A 21,520-nucleotide genomic window follows, 5' to 3' on the forward strand; every position below is an offset into this window, starting at 1 on the left:
TGAGTCTCTATCGACAACTCGAGAGTCGCTACTACTATCTTTATTGCAAATAGCACTATCATACAATGCAACATCAATAGGGGAAGGGGGTGGTGAAAATAACACAATGATACGTCATTGTTCGTCCATCTCAGTGATAGTTCGTCATCGTTGTCGTCGTTGTCGGCGATCAACGGCGACGGGATTCTTTGCGTGGCGTTCGCTCGTCGCGCCGCTCGCGCTTTTCTCGCCGCCCTCTTCCTCTTCTGTATTTTGCGCGATCGTGTTCTTCGTCGCCGGAATCCGATTCGTCGCCAGTGTCGGATTCGATGTAATCGAATCGCTTTCGTCGATGACGTCCCTCCGTTTCTCTTGGTTCTCTTTCTCGCCGTCTCGATCGACTTCTGCTTCGTCTTCCGTGGCGCGACGCGCTTCTTGCCGCGTATTCGCCGCCGTCGCCGCCGCCGCCGCCTCTCTCTCGAGAATGCGACCGCGATGTCGCCGTCGTTCCTGTCGTCGCCGAGGGGAGGGTGAAGGCAGAGATCGTCTTGTCGCCGCTTTCTTTTTCTCCTTCACAGGGTGGAGTGGGCCGCTCCGTGCTGTCGATGTCGCAGTCGACGTATTCTTTGTATATTGGCCTTTCCCTGTAAAAAGAAGAATTAATTGGGAATTCGTTAGAATTCTCCGCGGGATCGGTTTTTGAGTCCTACGGGACTCAGCCGATGCTTTGGCTGTCGCACGCTGGGCGTCATCTGTGATAGACGCCGAAGCAGACGCCTGCATCGTCGCCGTTGAGTTGTCTACGTGTGTTTGAACTTGTGCCGTCGCGAGCATGGTCCAAGCTTCCTTAGGTTGGTCCAGGATTTGAACATCGTCGTCGTCGTCGGAGACTTCGAACGTGCTTCCACTCGAATATTCGCTTTCGGTCATATTCGCTGTACGCGATCTCTTCTTCTCTGGTTGTAGCTTACGATATGGTGCGCCCCGGCAGTCGACACTCGTACGCTCCACCGAACGCTCGCAGCCTTCCACGCACTTAGATCAGGTAGACTAGGTTCGAACTCTGTAGAGTTCTTCGTCAGTACCACTGAGTACGATTGGAAAGATATGTGCTCGAAGCGCTCCGGAGAGGACGAGTGCCGACTGCCAGGGCTCCTCGTTTATATAGCGCTGACTGGGGGAGTGGTCTAACAACCTTGCGTCATTTTCTGACGCATGTGTTAATTTCTGACGTTGCTCCATATCGCAGATTATGTGACGTGTAAATTTATCTTGCTTACGCGTCGTTAGCATGGCGACAATGGTTTCGTGACGTTAATCCGATCACGTGTGCTCTTTTGAGTATTGATCAGGATATACGTCACGTGTTTATTAAGCCATTGTTTTCATTGTCTAACGCGCGTGGTCCGAACTGCACTTTCGAGACGCTAACTAGTGCATCAGATCTGTTGATCATTCACTGGCAGCCACGGTTCGAGGCTGAAATCGTCCAGTCGCTGCCATGCCAGAAGTAAAACGCTTGTGTGAAAATTTTCTGCTCTGGATGCATCACAATAGCATAATGCAGAGAGCCCCAATGCAGAGCCCTATATATAGATATAGGGCTCCGTAGATCTACACGTGCCTGCATGTGCAGCTATGCAAAACTATGCACGGGCAGGAGTCACATTTACAACCTTAGCCGATCGCATTGCTCCGTTGTCAATGGACTGGAGGTAAGTAGGCTATAGTTCCAAAGATGCCTGTTCGACATTCGCTGTGGGCCCATCATTGTAGGGGCCCCCGCTAGGTGACGTTACCTTTTGTTGACAGTCTCCTCACGTGCATCGTTGGTGTCACGCCCCAGGTGTTTGAATTGTCGTGAGAGCGCCGATGGCAATCTTCGTTGCGTTCATAGTCTACTCCTGGCTTGGCACCTGCATTGTGGCCTCACTTTCAGGCTGTAGCGCTAAGGGGCTGTCGTTGCCGTCCTACTGCTCCGCTATCGCTTTGATACCTCGTCCTGTGCTGGCTGTCGAATGCACCGGCTCGAATATTACGGACCTGGCATTTGCTACTCGTTTGTCAGCGGACGCCAAACGCTGCATTGAGACCCTGTACGACGTCCTTTTGGGGAGCGAGTGGGTGGGGTAATGTTTGAGGCGTTGCCCTTGTTTTGCGTAGAGTTGTAGAGCGAGGACGAATTCGACAACTTCGAAGTTATCAATTTGCTGGATTCGACAATTTGAAGAAGCTGTGAGTTTCACCAACGAAAGGGAATCAATTTATTGTACTCGTTTCTTTTGTAGATCTCTAAATTATGTTGGACTCAACGTTGTTGAAAGAGCTGCTTTCAGTAATTTGCTTCGACTGGAAAGATTGTTCGTGTATTTTATTATGGTGGATCCAATTGTACTACTAAACCTTTAGGGAATTGAATGGGAATAATTTGGAATCTCTTCCTTCCAATTTTGTCATGAATCTAACCAGACTGACTACTTTGTAAGCCTGCCTAGATTATTCTCTTTGTGTGAGATTTCTCCACTAGACACATCATTCAATCCAATTTGACCCAATTTCCTGATCTGGAAGGAGCGAAAAATCTGACAGAAATGCAAGTCGTTAACATTCTGACACGGAAATTATAAAATGATTTATAGAAATCTTCACGACAATTTAATTACCACTATCAACAGCACAAACTTTGATTCCATTTCATCAATCGAAGTCTGGACGTAGGACACCTGCATCTGATCGTTTTTTCCTCCCGGACATTTTTCTTGTAGCGCATTCAACCTGAGCGAAAATCCACTTGTGTGCGATTGCCGGCTGGCATGGATCAAATCCTGGTTTTTGACTCGCCGACTTGCGATGCTTGTCTTCACTGCCACTTGCGCCGGTCCAACGGAAACAACTCAAAACCGAAATCCTGTCATGATCGACGATGAGGACTTCATTTGCGGTACGTCAATTTTTTGATTTTTAATTAATAAACAATTTTTTTCTAGATGTTGACGAATGCTTGAATAATAACGGTGGTTGCTCTGGCCTTTGTTCGAATACGTACGGCAGTTATTTTTGTTCGTGCCCGCCGCTATTCAAGCTATACAATGTCACCGAGTGCGGTAAGACACTGACTGGCTCCTGCGCAGGAATAACGATAATTTGCCTTTTTAACAGGAATTCCGCCGAACATTACTCGCATCGATTTTGAATACGCTACGAAGCCAGTATTACGGCCAGGTGATCGGATCTTGCTGAAATGTTTTGGAACGGGACAGCCGCAGCCCGAAATAGAATGGCAGTTCAATGGGAAAACATTTTCGGGAGACGACGTCGAGTGGAGCAAGCTATCAGACGAAACGATTCGATTGGAACTCTCTCTTCTTCAAGTTGACTACAAAGACAGCGGCAATTACATTTGCGTACTGAAGAACGGTGCAGGTCAAGCTCGGAAAATGATTGAAGTTTCTGTTTGGCCTTGTATGATTTTGACAGCTGTAATCTCACACTTATTCTTATATGTATTCGTCTAGATGACACGGATCCTGGTGTCGCTTCTTGTTCGAAAGACAGTATCGTCGTTCCGTACCTGGGCGAGTATCATCTGCCAACGCACATTGGCTACGAAACGATTCTTGTGCAGCCGTGTGCTCATGGGCCCAAATGTTCGGCCGGCGATTCGGTGCTGTCAGATCGTGCCCTTTTTGCGTGCACGTCTAATGGAACGTGGCAAAATTTTGACTTGGAGAACTGTCAGTATGAAGACAAGACGACGAGATATTTTCAGTGTTTATCTCAGGTGCAAAAGATTGGTCAAATCAGCGAAGGGCACTCTAATGTTTATCCTTTAGCATACCGTCAACCAAACTAATGCGGAGTCTTTTGCGGCCTTGATAGTAGACGCTACCAAAAGCAGAAACCTTGACGTCAGAGAAATCGGCTTTGCTGTGACTTCTTTGGAGCGATTACTGGCAAACAGCCTACTGCAATTATCAACAAAGGTTTGTCACAGCGCGTTAGTCGTTTCTTCTATATTATTGAAAGCGTGGACCTGCAGGTTGTTGAGCTCATTCTTTCATCGGTAAGCCAATTGATGCAGATGTTTGAATTGTCGACTTGTACCGATTGCAGCGACAGGTGAGTTCTAGTGCAGCAGCTCTATTGCAGCCAATCGTTTAATTAATTTAAAATCTTTAATTTTGCAGACTACGCTTATTGGTGGGCGCACTAGCCGGTCGTTATATTACATTTGAAGGAGCCCGTTCGTCCCTAGTCGTTGACAATTCCCAAATGTATTTTGAGGTATTTGTCGTTGGAGCTCGTCAGCGAATTAGCGCATCTGACGTCGTTGCTACCATGTCATTGGAACGAGAAGTGATGCAGCCTGCATCAGGAGACGGAAGCGGCGGGGCACTTCCACCAAACGTGACTGGCCTCGTGGCTGTTTATAAGAACACGGTCTTCTTTCGCCACGGCCAGCTGCCTGCGGAAAGTTCGTCGTGCAACGATGACTCCTGCAATAAAAGGCGATCCTTACGAGAGAAAACATTGCTTAGTGCTGTCGCACAACTGGGATTGGGTTCTGAAGATTTAGATACCCAAGTGAACGGCACTACCTTTGTATTTCCTCACGAAGAGGTAAGAAAGTGGCGGAGCTTTTTTTCAGTAAGAATAACACTGCTTTAGGATGCCTTTGAGCCAGTTTGTGTGTCGTGGAATCATTCAATAAGCGGTAAAGAAATGAGCAGAAACTTCAATTATTATATAATGCTATAAAGGGTATATTGCAGGCACAGGTGGATGGTCTTGTGACTCTTGCAGTTTGGTCTCGTGGAAAAACAACACGGTCGAGTGCCATTGTGGAGCTGCAGCGACAGCGTCCGTTCTGATGGTTCGTGCACCTATGACAAGATTCTTGAGTTTGTGATCTTGATGTCTTTGCAGACTTCATGCAAACGGAACAGTACTGCGTGCGAATGTCTCCGTGTGAGACGGTCTACTCAAGCAGAAATTGCCGTTATTGGATGCTACATTGTTCTAGGCGTTCTTGCTATCGCTCTTCTTATCGTCATTTTAACTTGGTACTGCTTGTCCTTTACTCTCTTCTCTGTGTCAGCAATATTACTGTTTCTTGTGTAGGATCATTTGTAAGGTTGTCTCTCGAAGTCTCAAAATTCACTTCAACATTTTGCTGTCTTTGTCAATTTTTTCCGTCTCCTACCTTGTGTCCATCTTTCCGACTGACAGTAGCTATGGCGGAGCAAGGATCTCAGAAGCGGCTTGCAAAGCCGTCAGCAGTCTTATTCACTTTTCGCTACTGGTTACCGTCATGTGGTTGACAGTTGAAGCCTATTCTCATCTTAGCGGGACGGCACGGAAGAGTGAAACGAAGAGAGACAACGTATTTTTTCTCAAATCCTGTCTTCTCTGTTGGGGTAATATTAATCGCTATGAGTTTTTCATATTTGACTGACTTAGTTGTTCTCTAGGCTGTCCTTTGTTGATGGTGGCTATTATCAATATTATAGGAGCTGCAAACTCAAACTCCAATTGTCTTCTTTATGGAACCACTGTTTATGTGCCAGATGAAACTTTGTCCAACGGGGAGAAACCTGTTCAGATGTAAGTCCTCACAAACATTGCGAAGATAGAGCTAATACAGTATATTGAAACAGATGCTGGATAAAGAACATGTACATCGTTCTTGGCACCTGCGCCATCCCGGCTCTTTTTCTCATCGTAACAAACACGCTCATCTACTGCGTCGTTCTTTGCCGAAAGACAGCAGGCGACCGTCTTCAAGTCGGACTGGCTATTTCAGTAAATATTCTCTTGGCTTTCAGCTGGGCCTTGGCGATTATTACTTTGTCTGATCACAATGACTTCGGCACGAATGCTTGCGCTGCCTTTGCAACTTTTTACTATTTGTTTGCCGTTCTGTACGTCATCGCGATTGTCGTCGTTCTACTCCAGTACGGCCCACTGAGCCGCGACGTATTGAAGATGTTCGAACTCTGTCGTCGACAGCACGTGGACGACGAACACAAAGACGAGACATTGATCCACCCCAAATCAAACAATAACGCAGCCAAGGAAAAGAAAGAGAAAGGTTCAAAGAAGGCTAAGAAGGCCAATAGAAACAGGGAGAGGAAAGCGTCGATGGCATATACCCAAGGAGCGGAAAATATTCCACTTGAAGAACTCATCGGTCTTATGCCGTTTGAGATGGAAATCGGCGGAGTGGCCGCACCACCTGTTCGTCATTCGGTTGGCCTGTCGCTCGGTGCGTCGATGACCGAAACCACGTTGCGGATAGGCGACGAGAGCAACGACGAGGTCGAGAAGCGAGATTCGGACGAAGACACGACTAAAAGTCAACTTGATAGCGGCTCTTCGACGGAGAGCGACGGCGATGACGACGCGTCAAAGAAGGAAACGGATGAAAGTGAGACTGACCAAAAGAACGCAAAGGACGCAGAGATGGGATTCGTAGAGAGCGGCTGGGCCTCGGCCGCCGACGACGAGACGCGCGAGTCGGAATCTCCAGAAAGGGCAAGCAAAAAAGCTTTTGCACACGCCACGTTTGACGTCGACAATCAAGGGACAAGCTCGACGCCCGATTTCGGACTACCAGCTGAGATTCCGGATCCGTTGACTCGTCAACTGAAAGAGCTCGACGAGATTATGACGTCGTCGCACGCGTCTCTCGACAAATTTGTCGACGACGTGACGACGAGTACAAAATCTCCGGCGCGATCTACCCAATCGTCGCAATTTCGAGATACGAGTTTGATGGCAGGACAATGGCCGTACGACGATGAAACGTCGCCCTCTCGGCCATCGTCGAGAGCAAATCGTTCTTTAAGAAAAATTCTGATTCCAGCGACCAGTCCTAGTGCCGCTGCTCCCGTCGCTGTTTTGCCAGCAAATCGCACGACGATGCAGCGCGTTCGTCGCTCGGACGGCACAGTTGTTTTCACCGAAATTCGACAGCCACGTCGCGTTGAAGAAAAACGCTATTTGGAGAGATACGAACCGGTTCGCACGTCCGAGAGGGAATACTTTCGTCGTCCTTCGCCTCGACAGCCGCCGGAAAGGTTCTACCGATACGATCCGCGACCGCTGAACGTTCCGAGGCAATACCCGTACTATCCGCGCGGCGGTAGACCTCCACCAGTTCGCGCTCGTTGGCCCGAGTACGACTACGTGTACCGTTCTCGACCGGCTCCGCTGCCGCTGCCGCCGCCGCCCGCGCCGCCAGGTTACGCTCGACGCTACCGCCAGCCTAGATCCGCTCGTCCCGATTACTACGAAGTGGATTCTGAAACTGGCAAGTTGGTAGAATATCGTTACGTTCGCCATCCAGAGGAACTCGGCGAACATATGAATCGGCGGCCACCGCCGCTCCGAAGACCGGTCACGAAATCGCGCCAGCAAACCAATATTCTATCCGACCAGGAAAAGGATCAGCTTATGTTTTTCTCCGGAGGCGACTCGAACGTTCCATCGCAGGTTGGAGATAATACCGACAGCGATGCAGACGCTTTCGGCGTTTGGTATCAAGAGCGAAGGTAAGAACGTGCACATCGAAACCAGCGGTTGTTTTTTTGCCCCAGCCCCAGCAAACCGTGATAAGAAACAAGCGTAAAACAGATGCTAACGGTACTCAGTACAACGCGAAACTAGTTTATTCTTCGGTATTTTCGGCGTTCCCTCCGAAAGCTTCAGGGTCATCCAAGTTCAGTGCATTGTCGTTGTCGTAGATAGGACTGTCGAATGTTTGGTCGTTGTATAGCGGGTTTTTGAATCCGCTGGTTGTTTCTGCACTTCCAAGAGCGTAGAGGTCCGGTGGTGGTTCGATAGCGAAGGCGCTGGCGTCGTTGTCGTACCTGTACTTTCGTCTGCGTCTATAGTGCAAGGCAAGTTATGTGTAACAGTATTGGATTCAGGGTTTTACCTAATGACGACGACAACAACGACGATGACGATAATTAGAATGAGAATTAGTCCACCCAGGGCACCGACGAGAATAGGCCATGGAAATGATGTGTCTGAGGATAGGGTAGTTTACGACGTAGGCTTAACGGTTGTTAGCCGATACCTTGTGCACTAACGTCAGGTGTAGGGTTCACACCGGCGGTTGACGACGATGATGCTGCAGTTGAGGGAGATGTAGTAGTGGGGTCTATGACGAAAGAGTTTGTTTGGGATGTTAGCGTATTTAAATAAGATGTACATATGCAGAGCGGAGAGTCGTCAGCATCTTGGCAGGGGCATCTCTCGGGGTTTCCCGCCAAGCACGAAAAATCAACTGTCAGATCAGCTGACGGGGTTCTTTTGAAAAAGATTTTTTCTAAAGGTGAGCAGATCAGTCGTGTTCTTTGAGTCGTTCAACTGCTGTACGCGCACCGTAGTTGGGAATGTCGGACAAACGATCGACAGGTCGTCCCTGCCAAGCGAGGCGTCCTATTTTAACGTGAGCATCCAAAACGATCCACGAAAACGAGTTGTTCTAAGTGTGATCAGAATTGCTCATGTTGTTTACTAGAGAACGGCGATGCCTTACGGGAGGAAATACGGCTGAGTCGTCGAGGCATGGAAATCTGTCGGCTGGTGTACCGTCCAATTGGCGCCAATTGGTGGGACAATTCCACGGACGAGGTTGGACGCCTGTAAAGCTGTTCACCTAAAGGTATTCCTAAGCTGCAATAGTCAGTTTCTTCGCTCAAAAGTACCGACGAATCCGTGACCGAAGCCAGTCCTTCATCTACCGAGTATATACACGTAAGCTGGCGAAGGTTAATTAAGCGTTTTGCAGTGAAGTACCTTGGCACGTCGACACTCTTTTCAAGGTAATCTTGGTATTTCTGAGACTCAGCGATCCTGTTTTTGGAATAATCAATTTCCTGAGCGCTACGTCGCCGGTGACGCTGACGTCGAATGAGGCAGGCAGAGCTACTCCCTGTACGATTCTACCTTTAGAGCTAAAGGTTTTATAATCAAATTGGACTAACGTCGAATGTCGTAGAAGGTTTGACGACGACCGTTTCCGCCGAACAGGGCAACCTGCCCTTAATCCAATTTGACGGCTCGTTCCAATTTGACGTTGGTCGCCAAAAGAGAGTGTCGCCTGCCTCTGCCGAAGAGCAAGAGAGGAGCAAAACGAGGGTCACAAGCCGCATTGAAGGGTGTGGTACGGAATGATACGGAACGTGATCTCACGTGTCTACTATGGAAATGATCATCTCCATTCCCCCAAGGGTCTAACAAACATTGCATCGCGACAACGTAACAAAGAACACGACAACATCAGCGCAACAAAAAAATTTCAAGACTCGATGCCGTCAATGTTCTCCCTTCACGTAATCGTCAAGAGACTCGTACGGATTTTCCAATTCGCCCATTGGAGCTTCTGTTGCGAAATCCGGTGAGACGAAGAGTGGATTTTCTTGTGCTGCCATTCCTTCATACAGCGGGTTCTTGAAACCCGACGAAGACAGCGTTGCCGCTGTAGCCGGTCGGGGTACGTCATACTTGCTCTGAGTGGGGAACTCAGGCAAATCTGTCGTTGGGTCACTCGCAAACGCCAATTCATCGGTGTTGTCTTTGACGGACTTCTTTTTCCTCACTCTGACAGAAACAAAAGATATAGTTTTTCAACTAAGAGCTACTTTCTCAGCTCTTTTACCTGACCAGGACAATAACCAGAATTATGAAAAAGAGGAACAAAACACCACCGATGGCAGCGACGATAATGGCCCAAAGAGGGAAAGAGGAGCCATGTCCTGAACATTACTTAATTAAGAACGGCGAGTCTCTTGACGACTCTCACGTACCTGTGCTTCCTTGCGGATCCCTGGTGGGGAGGGGACAGTCTTCACCAATGCAGATTGGAGGACAGTCTTCACCAATGCAGATTGGAGGACAGTTCTCGCCAATGCAGATTGTAGGGCAGTCTTCTGTTTCTGGATCACAAGGGGGTCGTTCTAAAGCGCGCCTACTGTTAATCGATTTCAATTTTTCAAGACGTTGCTGTACCTGTCTCGCGCGGTTGCTCGGTGGGTTTCCCTGACGGCGGCTTTCCTGTTTCTCCCGGCTCTCTGGAGACAAGCGGATTTTTCGTCGGTTTTCCTAAGGCAGGCAAACTTCAGAAAAAGGCGACCGATCTCAGTGACAGATTTACCAGGTTCTCCTGGAGTAGTGGGAGGAGGTTGCGTGGTTGGCGGTGGCTGTGTGGTCGGCGGAGGAGTCGTGGGATCTGCTCATACGCAATGAAAATGGAAATGTAGACCACAGAGGTAGAATCGCCACAACTTACAAAATGAACAGTCGCTGCCAATGCAAGGACACAAGCCCGGTTGACCGCTTAGGCACAAAGGCTCAACGGTCAGATCCGCGGAAGGAGTGCTCTTGTAAAAGTACTTTCCTGCGAAGAGATTCAGTGGAGCTCGCGCATGCATTCATCATGCATGTACTGACCGCTGTTAGGAATGTCAGAAAGTCCGCTCACAGATCGTCCTTTCCACGCCAAACGACCGACGGTGACGCTCCTATCCAGCGTAATCCAAGAGAAGCTGGAATTCTGTACAGAAGAACATTTGCTATTAATAGAAACTCTCCCACTCAGACATTCTTTTTACCGATTGGAAAACAGCCATATCATCGCCACAGGGAGCCCGTTGAGGAAGAGTTCCGTCGGATTTGCGCCAGTTTCCAACGCAGCTCCAAGGGTGCGGCTGGATGCCAATGAATTCGTTCACCTAAAGGTAAGCCTCATATGAGAAACGAATCTTTTATGTAGTCTAGATGTCTTCTGACCGACTGATCTGACACAGCTGAAAGGCCTTCGTCTACGCAGAAACACGTCGTTTTATAGGTACAGCGTACCATAAATATAAATAGTACTGACTTTTGCACGTTGTCTCTTTCGACAGCGTGATCTTGGTGGCGGGCGCGAGAGTGAGAGAACCGCCCCTCGGGATGACGAGCTTTTTCAGCGTCACGTCGCCGTTGATGCGGACGTCAAAGTCGCGGGGCAACGGTTTTCCCTATGCGATTCGTTTGACGTACAGCAGGCGGTTAAATGGTGTAACGGCTACATTGTAAGTTTGAGGCGGCTTGATTTCCACCGTTTCGGCCGAGCACGGTGTTCGACCGAGGACCCAGTTGTTTGGATTGTTCCAAACGGACGTGCGAGTCCAGAACAACACGTCTCCGGTCGCTACGGCCGTCGAAAGGAGAAGAACGAGGAGGGAACTCGGCGACATTCTCGAATGGTACGGCACGCGACCTGACAAGTAAAAGCCCCCGTATCACACTTTGTCCTGTTCAGCAAGAGATGACAAAAGCGCAAACGTCTGTTTGGGCGAAGCCTAGCCTACGCAATCGGGAGACCGTCTTCGTCGAATTTCCCATCGGCAGCGTCGTAGAGTCCATCGGCATCGTTGGCATAGATTTTTGCATCGGCAGCGTCGTACGTTGGATTTTCGAAACCTCCGGTGCTGTCTTGGGCAGAATACGTCGGATTATGAGTTTCGACGCTTAGGGCGGCATCAGACGTGTCAAAGCGGTACGCGGCCACTCCGCTCCCCAACGATGCCGCATTCCGGTGTTTTTTATTCCTGCAAAAACGTTCGGCTTACTGTGATATTCGTGGAGCCTCTCCAGCTCCTTGTCCTTTTTGCTTTTTGTGATAAATTAGCAGAAAGCGAAAGGAGCTGGAGACAGGCTATTGACACTTTACCTCCAGTAGAATATAATGACTAGGGTAAGTGCCGCGAAAGCGAGCACTCCTGCAACCACGGCGACAATAATTGGCCATATGGGAAAGCTACTGCCTGTTTCAATTGACATTAGTCGGCGTGTGAGATATCTCTTATCGTTTGTTACCTGTACTCTGTCCAACGTTTCCTGCGCAAACCGAAATCTTCGGATCACACGGAGACGCTAATTGGCACATTGGTAGATAACAATCAAACGTGTACCGAATTTTTACGTACGTGATACCGACGGTGGCCCACTAGTAAACGGATCTGCGTAGGGATCACGTACAGTAAAGAATTTTGACAAACGCTTTTTGCTTACAGAAAGAGCAGTCACTTGTTGTGCAGACACATTTGTCCGGCTGATTTGCCTTACAGGTCGAATCTACCGCGAGGCTAGCAGACTCACCGGCATTGACAAAGTATCGATCTAATTGTTTGTTTAATTATATAAGCGTTTTCATTAAGCGTACGGATGATCGATCGTTTTCATACCGTATGAGGATATCTCCTGCACCGACTGTATTGCGCTTCCCATCCATTCGAGCTCCGCGACGGATATTTGCGATTTGAGGGAAATCCAGGAGTAAGCGTTTCCCTATAAAAATCTCTCGCATAGACTCTTTCCTCGCGTAAGCACGAGCCGTTTTACCGGTGGAAACACGACCTTGTCCGCGGCGCAAGGCGGTCGCGACGGCACGCTGCTGTCTTCCTTCCTCCAATTGTTCGCGCATTCCCACGGATGTGGCTGAACCCCCATGAAGGACGCGACCTAAACCCCAAGTTTATTCGCTAAAATCGTCGGTCCGGTCGGCTCGATCGAAAATCGTACGGCATTTGGTGCAGTTTCCAGTCCTAGTAGATCTGCCCCAACGAAAAAGATTTAAACGAACTAAACGCTTGCTTATAGGTAGTGTTTTTTCACCTTGGCACCGATCTTTCTTTGAAAATTTAATGCTGACTCCTTTCCCTAGTTTCAACGTCGCTCCGGTTGGCAACCGAAGTCCTTTCAGCGTGACACTCACATCGGCTTTGACGACAAACTTTGCTCCCTATCAGAGAGCGACGAATCGTGGCAAATAGCAAACCGATTGCTAGAGTCGATTGATACCTTCTGCTCGTCAGGCAATTGAAATCGAACGGTTTCGGGAGCGCATGGAAGCCGAGATGCGGCCCAGCTCTTTGCGTTTCCCCAATTGGAATTTGGTTGCCATGTCAGCACGTCAGCCGATGCCGTCGTGGCAAGCGCGAAGAGCAAGGTAAGCGTAAACATGACGACCCACTTCTCGAAGTACTGAATGACGCCCACCGAGAAGCAGCCAATGAACGAGCGACAGTAACGTGTGACGTTCACCCGACTAAAAATCCCACGCAGTGACGTACATACTCGTTCGAATAGAAAAAATCCATATACAGACTCTTTAGAAAAGATCTACAAATTGAGCTAATTTCAACGGCAATTCATCATAATAATCAAGTCCGGAATCGACGACGGCCGCAGCGGAAATATCCTGGAGACGTAGACGGCGACGGCGCCGCAACGCAGCGACAACTTCCTCGTTGCCGCCGTCGACGGCATACGCGAGCGCAGTCCGACCGCAAACGTCGCGCGCTTCGGTGACGGCACCGGCGTCGACGAGCACGTCGATGACGCGTCGAACTCGATCGGCACCGCCGTTTTCCGCGCTACGACGCGAGTGTCGAAGCGCCGCGTGGAGCGGCGTTCGACGGCACGCGTCGACGGCGTTGACGACGGCGCCGCACGAGAGCAAAAACGCTACGACGTCCGGACACGGAAACGGATAGGCGCACTCGCAATATTCGAGCAGTTTCGTTGTCGACGGTTGAACGGCGAGATGAAGAAGAGTCTCCTCCGCGTCGTTCGCCGGACACGAAGCGACGACGGCGCAACCGAGATCGTAGAGTCGTCGCCTGTCGTCGGGTGACGCCGCCTGACGTCCGTCACGTATGAATTGCATCCAAACGCCGGCTAGATGGAGAAAGATACGTCCGATTCGAAAGGCCTTTTCCGGTAGACGAGCGTCGACGCATCGATCCAGTTCGACGCGCGTCATTTCGGCGATCTCGCGCACGTACGTGCCGCGCGCGTAGCTGTCGTGAACGAGCATGTGATTGAGCACTTCGCCGCAGGATCCGGCCGTGAGAAAGATGTTGTCGTGACCGGACTCGAAGCCGCGTATCTGGATGTCCAACGAGTAGGCCCACAGTTGCATGCAGCGCTGAAAGTCGCCGCGATCGGCGTACATTGCGCCGCGATGGCGCACGTAGTAGGCCGTGTCCGGATGGCTGATGCCGAGCACGCGTTCGCGTATGACCAACGCGAGCATCTCCAACATTTCGGGATCGGCGGCGACGGAGGCGATTAACGAATCGCGGCATCGTATATCCTGCATGTTGAGATAGACGGGATTGGGTGGAGGCGACGACGGCGGCGGCGGCGGCACGCTGCTATCGCCACGCAATAGTATCGCTTCGATCCAACAATCGATCGCCGCCGAAACATTACGATTCTTGTCAACGTAGGCGGCGCCGAGGAGCTCCAACGCTTCCGCCTCTTGCGCTCGCGTAAACGACATTTGCTTGTGACGTCGAAAATAGCTGACCATTTTCGCCTGACCGACGGCGGCAGCGGACAGCATCGGACTCATGTCTCCCGATCCCGATTTCCATTGAGCGCCAGCACGAAGAAGAGCTTCGACGATGGGTATGCTGCCGGCTTCGGCGGCGTCGTGCAACGCCGTATTACCGCGCAGCTTGCTCTGCAGATTGACGTCGGCACCGCATCGTATGAGATACGAGACAATTTTCTCGCGCTGCTTATAGCAGGCAATCATCAGCGGCGTGTGTCCGTACTTGTTGGGCATGTTCACGTCGGAGCCGTGACTGCGGAGCACTTTGACGACGTTCAGATGACCGTCGTAGCAGGCGGCGCGCAGCGGCGTCGAACCGGAACTCGTCCGATGCGTTATGTCGGCACCGGCTTTGATGAGACACTTGGCGATGTCGTAGTGACCGCAGGCGGCTGCCGTCCACAGGGCGGCGGCACCGTCGATGTCTTCTTTCGAAAACGATACCGAGCCCGTTTGTTCAATGTCGAGACCGGACGAGATGAGCGTCAGGAGGTAGGCGACCACTTTGGCGCTGTTGTGACGACAGGCGAGGACGAGGGGCGGGCAATTGTCGTACGGGTGATTGAGAATTTTTTGCAGGTGCTCCTTTATGATTGGTCGACGGAGTTCGCTTTCGATTTCGCGCACCGCGTCGATTTTTGCCGCTTCGTGTATGAGACGCGCCGAATGGGCGAGCTCCGCTTCGAGCACTTCCTGTCGGAGGTGAGCCATTGGCGATTGGAGTCGAGGGCGGCGGCGATGTAGAGGCGATTTACTTGTCGCCATACGATCCTTGCAAGACGGGGCCCCTCCTGTCTATCTTTCGAAGAAATCCAACGAAAGGTTGCCGCACTTCGCTGATACTTTGTTCTCAAAGACTTTCAGTGTGTACGAAGGAAAGCAGGGAAAAGAACGATCATGGTTAGCGCGCGCCTCACCCAAGAGCCATGATCGCTCTTTTCTTCGTTTTGTCCTTCCACTTTTCGCTAGTCGGTGCTGTCTTCGATCCCTATCAAGACAACGCTCACTACGAAATTTTATGGCCGGGCTCTGTATCTAAGTCGTCACTGGCAAGTCATCGCGAATTGCGCTTTCTACAGGAAAGATTGCCTTTTTCAACAGCCGCAGGCCGGTTCATTTGTTGTAAAAACGGCCCAGAAGGAACGATATAGATGTTTTCTGCCCCGGGACGCTTCGAATGACGAGGTAGCCGAGAGAAAAGACAGGAGCGACTAGTCTAGATAAGAAACGATCTTGGACAGAATGACAACGCGGAGCAAGAATCAGACGCCGGCCCCGATCCGGAACTTTTGCTTCAGAGTCTGTACGATCAAAAGGAGTGCTCCTATAGGGTACGCATTCCTAGTACTGTAGAACACTTCATCATAATTGTTTCTTTCACAAAGCTCGAATCGTACTGGAATTACGAGCTGTGTCACGGCAACTACGTAAAACAGTATCACGATGATCCTGGACCGGACGGAGCGAAGGCAAGTTGATCGGCGTACTAGGATCCAATCACTGATGAAAAATGGATAGGGCAAAGGGTCGGTTAGGCGTAAGCAATACTATCTTGGATACCTAAAAAAGACGGAAGGTTTGTGTGATTGGAGAATTTCTGAGTTGTGTCGTTGAATGAATTGTTTTCTCTTTAGGTGTTCAACCTCTCGAGTCTCCTCCTGTAAAAGAGCAAAAGGTTCCTACCGTGAATCTGGAAGGAAAGGATTATCCGTATTTTGCTGTGAATTACGTTGACGGGACTCTTTGCGATTTGGACAACAAAGGGAGACGGACCAGAGTTCTCTACATATGTCATGAACAGGGTAGAAACGAGGTAACCGCTTGCCTGAGTTAATTAATTAATATGATGTTCACTATCTATATGAGTCTTTTCCTAGATTGTCTTGCTTCGCGAGACGTCAACGTGCGAATATGAAGCCATTGTTGAAACTCCAGTTCTGTGCCCGAATCCAGCTTACAGGCAATTGAAGCGGACTTCTGTTCCTTTTTTCATTTCTTCATTCTTAGGCTGAATGAGGATCCGTTGCACCATATTCATTGTCATTCTTTGGGTGATTCACCTTCTTATCCTCGTCTCTATAGTGACCACGTTGCTCTTGGAATGTCCGCGGACGACGTAAGTGCCTAAAAATTAAGTTTGGGAGTTTCTGACGCGTTGGACGAAAGGGCTCTACCGATTTTGACGCACCTGTTCAGGCTTCTCCCTACGTTGAACCAGCACCAAGAGCTACACCAGATGCTGGGCCTATATTGAGGCAGTTCTTAGAAGGAACGTATTGTCTGAGAGGAGTGAGTTATCATTATAGCGATTAGTGTATGATTATGATTCATCTATAGGGACGTGGATGGTGGCACTATGAATTCTGCTATCAGCAACATGTCAAGCAATATCACGTGGTATGATTTGCAGTCGCGATTTGGCTTTGCTTCTAGGCGCAGCGATATTTGTCTTAGGCAAGAGACGGCCAAGTTGACGTTTTCTTAGGGTACTGGGATGAAGAAGTAAGCCCTTAGTTAGTATGACAAATTGAAAACGAATTATATTAGACTCATACAAATTGGTTTCGCCAAAACATCAAGAAGAAACGAGCCTCTAAAAAGTAACTTAGAATTTTTAATTGATCTTTTTCAATTTAATTAATTACGTCTAGCAACGTTGTGCATTACTACAGTGAAGGAGACGTGTGTGATCTAACAAAGAAACCTCGTAATGTTCAAGTCAGACTTCGGTTAGATCGAAGATGGTCCATTTGTTTGTTTAATTAATATTTTTTTCTGATTTAGATGCATTCGAGAAGGAAGTATGAGCCAAGTGTCTATTTACTTAGAAGAGCCAAGGCCCTGCGAATACATTCTTACTGTAAGGAAGAAATCTTAGCAAGTTTTAGAAACATAGTCTGCTTGTACCTAGGTGGAAGCAACATTACTCTGCTCTCTTGTTGATTCAGCCGACGAGGATGGCCTATTTGCAGTGGACTAAACAGCTAATAAAAATGATTTAAGAATTCTTTTATTGTCATGCAAAAGCAGTCCGTTTCCACGAGCGGTCTGGATTGAGCATGCAAATGTCATCAAAATTAGAATGGGAGAGGAGTGCTCAGGCAAGGATTGTGTTTGCTGGGGTGGATGGGTTGGACGTACTTATGACGTCAGCTCCCCCCCCCCCCCCCCCCCGCCCGAAGTGATCGCGGCTTTAGATGGTCGCGCTAAAAAAAGGAAAGACAAAAAGAAAAAACTAGCACTCGCTGGGAATCGAGCAGGGGACGCATCAGGTGCACCGCGTTGCCTGCATCGTTGAGCCCTGTGAGCACCCCCCTGCCCGTTGAGCTACCGCGACCCACCCTGCGTAGGAGCCGATATCACATGCTCTTAACTACATTATTACCGTGACTCTAAGCCGTTGATAACCGGTCACAGTACGGTGACTCTAGCCACTGCGTTCTGATAAACCGATGAGTGGCACGCGAACAATAGTAGGCGCAAGCACTTTTGTAAGTTTGTATTTCAATATATTTCAATGTATCAACAGTACTGAGGCCTGAAACAATAGAACGTCACAGAATCGAATAATTTGTAAATTTTGATGGGCGGGCGATTATTTTCGAGACTTGTAAAGACGCAAGCCCCTGACAATGTAATCTTGAAGAAGTCCGTCGCAAAATAAGCTGTAAAATGACCTATATGACTTACAGAATCCTGTGCCTCCGCCAATTAAGGCAGCTCCTACGCCGACTCCCAGAATTCCCATTGCCATCATGACGATTGCTGTCGGCGAGCGAAGGGTTTCATGGCCACGTTTTTCGCCGAGCGTGTTGGGTTTCAAGTTCTCGCTCGCCTTCTCGAACGACTTTCCGAGAGACTCGGTTGAATTCCCTAAGTTCTCGCTTGCTTTCTCGAACGAGTTCCCTAAATCCTTCAGTCCGTTTTCGGCAACGCGCGACCTAGAAAACTTGAGGACAGCGTGGTTTAGTTCGAAGTACGAAATTGAGCCCATTTGAGAGAGACAGAGACTGCGAGCTAGGACTGCTGCGAAGTGGTGCACGCTAAGGGTCTGCGCATGCAGTGGCTGCTCTTACGGATACGTGCCGGTTGACGGTTGTGCCTATTGTGTTATGCCTGTTTGCCTATTGTAAATGTTGTTTCTGTTGTACATGTATCTGTTGTATCTGTTGTGGGTATATTCCGCCTAACTGCCAATATGGTGCAGCTGCTGCTCAGGATTTTAATGTGCAACATCCATGTGCAACATTAATCGTAAGACAATATAATGACTTTCAATTTAGGAGACAGCTACAGATTTATCAGACAGAATTGCACATGCACTCTCACTGTTCAGAAGATTGAAATATACACAAAGTGCGCCTATTGTTTGCATTCATGGGCGATACCTTCGAACCATAATTCTATGGAACTCGCCGCCGCCGACGAAATCGTCGCCGAGTCCCTTAGCCATGTACGACTTGGAAATCGACGACGTCTCTAAACTCTGATTCACTGTGACAAAATGGCCTTGTTCAGCAATTCCTTGGGAAAATGTCAGCGAGATTATCATCTCAGTTCTCTTTTTCAATTGCAGGAAATATTTCTGACGTTATGAGCCGAGTCACGTGTTTTACTATTTCCGGGGACTCGAGTCACGTGAATGCTACTCCAAGCTCCTTCAAGGGCCAGCCACGATGACTGCGAGTAGTCACGACGACCACAGCGTTCTGTTCGAAATGATCTACGACAACAATCACACTTGCCTGGACATGTATCTTCGACGCGAATCAATCGACGTGAACTCGATGGCAGTGAGTCGCGACGGCAAATCGCTCGTTCACGTCGCCGCTGAACTCGACGACTCCGAGTGCTTGCGCGTGCTGCTAAGCGCCGGAGGTAAGCGACAAGAGCACAATCGAGGTTCAAACTAAAGTTTTCGCGTTCTGACGCAGCGAACAAGAACGCGGCAGCAAGTTTGAAGCACAACGGAAACGTAAGACGATATGGAGTTGGAGAGAGGATTCAGAGAAGCAGCTCGTGCCGGCGTAATTTTCGTTTTAGCGCCGCCTCCGCCACTATAATTTTCACAGTATTTGTTGAAAACGAAGATCTTTTTATATAGAATTAGATAGTGCGGAGTGATGCAGTCATTAGGATAACACTTGAGGCGGAGGCCTTTGCAACGGTTTTGACGCTGCTAGAGGCTATAGGAAGGCGTAAATCCGGTGTGGCTGTAAAGGGCCGTGCATGTGAAAGTAGACTTAACCTTTGTGCACGAAAATGAACCGCAAAGTTTCCTTAGGGTTGTGACCATCCCTAATTAACCCTTTTAGATGGAGGGTACAATGAAACCGAAGCTATTTACTAAAGCCATTACCACAGTACTACTTGATGTGTTGTCGTTTCAGACTCCTCTTCACATAGCCGCTGCGAATAAAAGCAGTCTTTGCTCTTGGACTACGGAGCTTCGGCGAGAAAGAAGAATTCGCTCGGGCAGACGCCGCCGTCAGGTCCGGCAGCGTTGATTGCATAACGTTCCTGGCTCAAGTCCGAAGAGCGGAAAAGCGAAGAAGTCGAGACATCAAGGAATTGCTGTTCTCTTTCTAGTATCCGTGATGGAAGGTTTGTGTGCCCTGGAGAATTTCTGAGTTGTGATGTTGAATGGATATGTTTCTCTTGGGTGTCTTCTTCTGTAAAAGAGAAGAAGGTTTTGACCGTAAATCTGGAAGGAAGGGATTATCCATATTTTGCTGTGAATTACGTTGACGGGACTCTGCGATATGGACAACAAAGGGTAGAAAGACCAGAGTTCTCTATCTATAATGTGACAACGTGAATATAATATATTTATGACGTCACACTATGTAGTGTGCTCGTGTACTGTAAGCGGTGCTATGCATGATGGCCAATACCGGGCCATCATTCTCTAGTTAGCTTATGTAATGGCACGCGATCGCAAGGCGATCAGAAGCGCGAATTCAAAAGCTACTTTTTCCTGGATCGGTCATCGGATGGTGTATTAGCCGGAAGAGTAGGATAGCCGACATCACCACTCTAATGAGCGCTCCTGATTGGCTCGCGATCACGTGCTATGACATAACTTGCTACTGCGCAAGCTCTTACTTTATCGAGCGTTGCTGTTCTAGAACAGTCGATTTTTAGTGGTTTCATATTCTGTCTCTCAATGGGCTCAAATTCGTACATTGAACTAAACTGCTCTGCCCCAAGTTTAAGACAGTTTTTAGATCGCGCTTTGCCGAAAACGGATTGAAAGATTTAGGGAACTCAACTGAACGCAGCTTCGAGTCCTTCGAACGGGGCTTGGAAGCCTTCGGAAAGTCGTTAGAGAAGACCGTCGAGACGGTTGGCGAAGACGTCCTTCGTTCTCCAGCAGCGCTTGTCTTCGGAATAGGGATCGGCGTCGGATCCCTCCTTCTTGGCGCAGGCAAAGGATTTCGTAAGCCATATAGGTCATTTTGCTGCCTATTTTGTGACGGTCTGCTTCAAGATCACGCAGCCAAGGGCCTCCGCATTCTCAAGCCTCGAAAACGATCGCCCTGATTACGCACAGATCAATACTAATATATTAAATACTAATACTAATATATTAAATACTAATACAAATATTAAATAAATTAATATATTTGAGTTTTAAAGACGCACAGATCCTAATATGTTAAATACTAATACAAATATTAAATAAATTAATATATTTGAGTTTTAAAGACGCGCAGATCCTAATATGTTAAATACTAATACAAATATTAAATAAATTAATATATTTGAGTTTTAAAGACGCTAATATGTTAAATACTAATACAAATATTAAATAAATTAATATATTTGAGTTATAAAGTGCGTTTAGTCAGTGATCAAAACGTTCAATTGATATTTGTTTCTCTAATATATATATCATGAAAGTACAGTCGTTTTTTTCATTTTCGATTGTTGTAACGGATATTTTTAATTAAATGTTGACTTATTTTCTTATTTTACTATTACATTGTATTTGAAAGAACGAAAGGTACACTGACAGCGTTTGCTCTCAGATCCGAACCATAATTCTATGGAACTCGCCGTCGATGACGAAATTGCCACGCCTTTCGACCGTTTTCTTCGTTGTGGACTACTGAACCCGGAATCGACGACAACAGCGACGACTAA

The 21,520-nt window shown here is 48.4% G+C and overlaps 6 protein-coding genes and 1 long non-coding RNA gene across 10 annotated transcripts; 3 read left to right on the forward strand and 4 right to left on the reverse strand.

Moving 5' to 3' along the window:
• The first annotated feature begins 1,650 nt into the window (after window positions 1-1,650).
• Window positions 1,651-7,779, forward strand: LOC136191812 (adhesion G protein-coupled receptor A2-like). Of its 2 annotated transcripts, none has more exons than XM_065980226.1 (20): window positions 1,651-1,694; window positions 1,756-2,075; window positions 2,143-2,214; window positions 2,268-2,339; window positions 2,389-2,460; window positions 2,507-2,572; window positions 2,619-2,693; window positions 2,745-2,920; window positions 2,967-3,083; window positions 3,139-3,441; window positions 3,495-3,760; window positions 3,813-3,962; window positions 4,019-4,098; window positions 4,167-4,599; window positions 4,648-4,693; window positions 4,752-4,852; window positions 4,906-5,042; window positions 5,101-5,396; window positions 5,451-5,583; window positions 5,637-7,779. In XM_065980226.1, exons 2-20 carry the CDS (start codon window positions 1,852-1,854, stop codon window positions 7,534-7,536), a joined length of 4,719 nt encoding a protein of 1,572 aa, XP_065836298.1. In that variant the 5' UTR covers window positions 1,651-1,694; window positions 1,756-1,851; the 3' UTR covers window positions 7,537-7,779. The 2 variants fall into 2 exon arrangements, with proteins under 2 accessions (XP_065836298.1, XP_065836299.1); XM_065980227.1 differs by having other exon boundaries at window positions 1,792-2,075.
• Window positions 7,542-9,166, reverse strand: LOC136191819 (uncharacterized). The gene is made up of 9 exons (XM_065980235.1): window positions 8,976-9,166; window positions 8,788-8,923; window positions 8,697-8,728; window positions 8,528-8,647; window positions 8,371-8,473; window positions 8,198-8,314; window positions 8,063-8,146; window positions 7,919-8,012; window positions 7,542-7,868 (listed from the first exon to the last, which is right to left on the reverse strand). Exons 1-9 carry the CDS (start codon window positions 9,141-9,143, stop codon window positions 7,649-7,651), a joined length of 1,074 nt encoding a protein of 357 aa, XP_065836307.1. The 5' UTR covers window positions 9,144-9,166; the 3' UTR covers window positions 7,542-7,648.
• A 20-nt stretch (window positions 9,167-9,186) lies between these two features.
• On the reverse strand, window positions 9,187-11,247 carry LOC136191816 (uncharacterized). Its single transcript, XM_065980232.1, has 11 exons — window positions 11,061-11,247; window positions 10,871-11,009; window positions 10,780-10,811; window positions 10,602-10,721; window positions 10,441-10,543; window positions 10,280-10,387; window positions 10,145-10,219; window positions 10,000-10,092; window positions 9,798-9,947; window positions 9,650-9,746; window positions 9,187-9,591 (listed from the first exon to the last, which is right to left on the reverse strand). Exons 1-11 carry the CDS (start codon window positions 11,226-11,228, stop codon window positions 9,306-9,308), a joined length of 1,371 nt encoding a protein of 456 aa, XP_065836304.1. The 5' UTR covers window positions 11,229-11,247; the 3' UTR covers window positions 9,187-9,305.
• Window positions 11,248-11,266: 19 nt separating this feature from the next.
• On the reverse strand, window positions 11,267-13,031 carry LOC136191818 (uncharacterized). Its single transcript, XM_065980234.1, has 10 exons — window positions 12,835-13,031; window positions 12,649-12,775; window positions 12,556-12,587; window positions 12,376-12,495; window positions 12,219-12,321; window positions 12,046-12,153; window positions 11,961-11,993; window positions 11,851-11,907; window positions 11,705-11,798; window positions 11,267-11,582 (listed from the first exon to the last, which is right to left on the reverse strand). Exons 1-10 carry the CDS (start codon window positions 12,994-12,996, stop codon window positions 11,339-11,341), a joined length of 1,080 nt encoding a protein of 359 aa, XP_065836306.1. The 5' UTR covers window positions 12,997-13,031; the 3' UTR covers window positions 11,267-11,338.
• A 62-nt stretch (window positions 13,032-13,093) lies between these two features.
• LOC136191814 (protein fem-1 homolog C-like) lies at window positions 13,094-15,278 on the reverse strand. Its single transcript, XM_065980229.1, has one exon. The coding sequence runs from the start codon at window positions 15,137-15,139 to the stop codon at window positions 13,145-13,147; it is 1,995 nt and encodes a 664-aa protein (XP_065836301.1). The 5' UTR covers window positions 15,140-15,278; the 3' UTR covers window positions 13,094-13,144.
• LOC136192197 (endoplasmic reticulum lectin 1-like) lies at window positions 13,149-17,944 on the forward strand. Its single transcript, XM_065980719.1, is given in 17 exon segments — window positions 13,149-14,900; window positions 14,954-15,423; window positions 15,476-15,559; window positions 15,616-15,705; window positions 15,760-15,843; window positions 15,893-15,950; window positions 16,009-16,187; window positions 16,252-16,334; window positions 16,382-16,490; window positions 16,541-16,663; window positions 16,712-16,771; window positions 16,829-16,876; window positions 16,922-16,974; window positions 17,026-17,103; window positions 17,159-17,234; window positions 17,286-17,475; window positions 17,904-17,944. Coding segments are annotated over 16 exon segments (1,479 nt in total). The 5' UTR covers window positions 13,149-14,900; window positions 14,954-15,300.
• Window positions 17,945-19,039: 1,095 nt separating this feature from the next.
• On the forward strand, window positions 19,040-21,329 carry LOC136192573 (uncharacterized). 3 transcript variants are annotated; one of them, XR_010671182.1, is made up of 5 exons: window positions 19,040-19,252; window positions 19,309-19,349; window positions 19,765-20,554; window positions 20,602-20,813; window positions 20,865-21,329. It is a non-coding gene; the product is annotated as an uncharacterized lncRNA (long non-coding RNA). The 3 variants fall into 3 exon arrangements; XR_010671183.1 differs by having other exon boundaries at window positions 19,765-19,978; window positions 20,056-20,813; XR_010671181.1 differs by having other exon boundaries at window positions 19,765-20,813.
• The last annotated feature ends 191 nt before the right edge of the window (window positions 21,330-21,520 follow it).

This window comes from Oscarella lobularis, chromosome 10 (genome assembly GCF_947507565.1).
Source record: "Oscarella lobularis chromosome 10, ooOscLobu1.1, whole genome shotgun sequence".
NCBI lineage: Eukaryota > Metazoa > Porifera > Homoscleromorpha > Homosclerophorida > Oscarellidae > Oscarella > Oscarella lobularis.

What these genes read in the sequence shown, in the direction of transcription:
- LOC136191814 (XM_065980229.1), bottom strand. Translation starts at nt 15,139, where the DNA reads ATGGCGACAAGTAAATCGCCTCTACATCGCCGCCGCCCTCGACTCCAA.
- LOC136191818 (XM_065980234.1), bottom strand. Translation starts at nt 12,996, where the DNA reads ATGTTTACGCTTACCTTGCTCTTCGCGCTTGCCACGACGGCATCGGCT. An exon ending in AATTGCCTGACGAGCAGAAG is followed by an intron (nt 12,776 to 12,834) that starts GTATCAATCGAC and finishes GCTCTCTGATAG; the next exon opens with GGAGCAAAGTTTGTCGTCAA. An exon ending in TGGAAACTGCACCAAATGCC is followed by an intron (nt 12,496 to 12,555) that starts GTACGATTTTCG and finishes CTTGGGGTTTAG; the next exon opens with GTCGCGTCCTTCATGGGGGT.
- LOC136191816 (XM_065980232.1), bottom strand. Translation starts at nt 11,228, where the DNA reads ATGTCGCCGAGTTCCCTCCTCGTTCTTCTCCTTTCGACGGCCGTAGCG. An exon ending in CACTACTCCAGGAGAACCTG is followed by an intron (nt 10,093 to 10,144) that starts GTAAATCTGTCA and finishes TGCCTGCCTTAG; the next exon opens with GAAAACCGACGAAAAATCCG. An exon ending in CTGGTTATTGTCCTGGTCAG is followed by an intron (nt 9,592 to 9,649) that starts GTAAAAGAGCTG and finishes TGTTTCTGTCAG; the next exon opens with AGTGAGGAAAAAGAAGTCCG.
- LOC136191819 (XM_065980235.1), bottom strand. Translation starts at nt 9,143, where the DNA reads ATGCGGCTTGTGACCCTCGTTTTGCTCCTCTCTTGCTCTTCGGCAGAG. An exon ending in AACCTTCTACGACATTCGAC is followed by an intron (nt 8,924 to 8,975) that starts GTTAGTCCAATT and finishes AGAATCGTACAG; the next exon opens with GGAGTAGCTCTGCCTGCCTC. An exon ending in AAGAGTGTCGACGTGCCAAG is followed by an intron (nt 8,729 to 8,787) that starts GTACTTCACTGC and finishes TATACTCGGTAG; the next exon opens with ATGAAGGACTGGCTTCGGTC.
- LOC136191812 (XM_065980226.1), top strand. Translation starts at nt 1,852, where the DNA reads ATGGCAATCTTCGTTGCGTTCATAGTCTACTCCTGGCTTGGCACCTGC. An exon ending in CTAACCAGACTGACTACTTT is followed by an intron (nt 2,461 to 2,506) that starts GTAAGCCTGCCT and finishes TTTCTCCACTAG; the next exon opens with ACACATCATTCAATCCAATT. An exon ending in TTGTATTTCCTCACGAAGAG is followed by an intron (nt 4,600 to 4,647) that starts GTAAGAAAGTGG and finishes ACACTGCTTTAG; the next exon opens with GATGCCTTTGAGCCAGTTTG.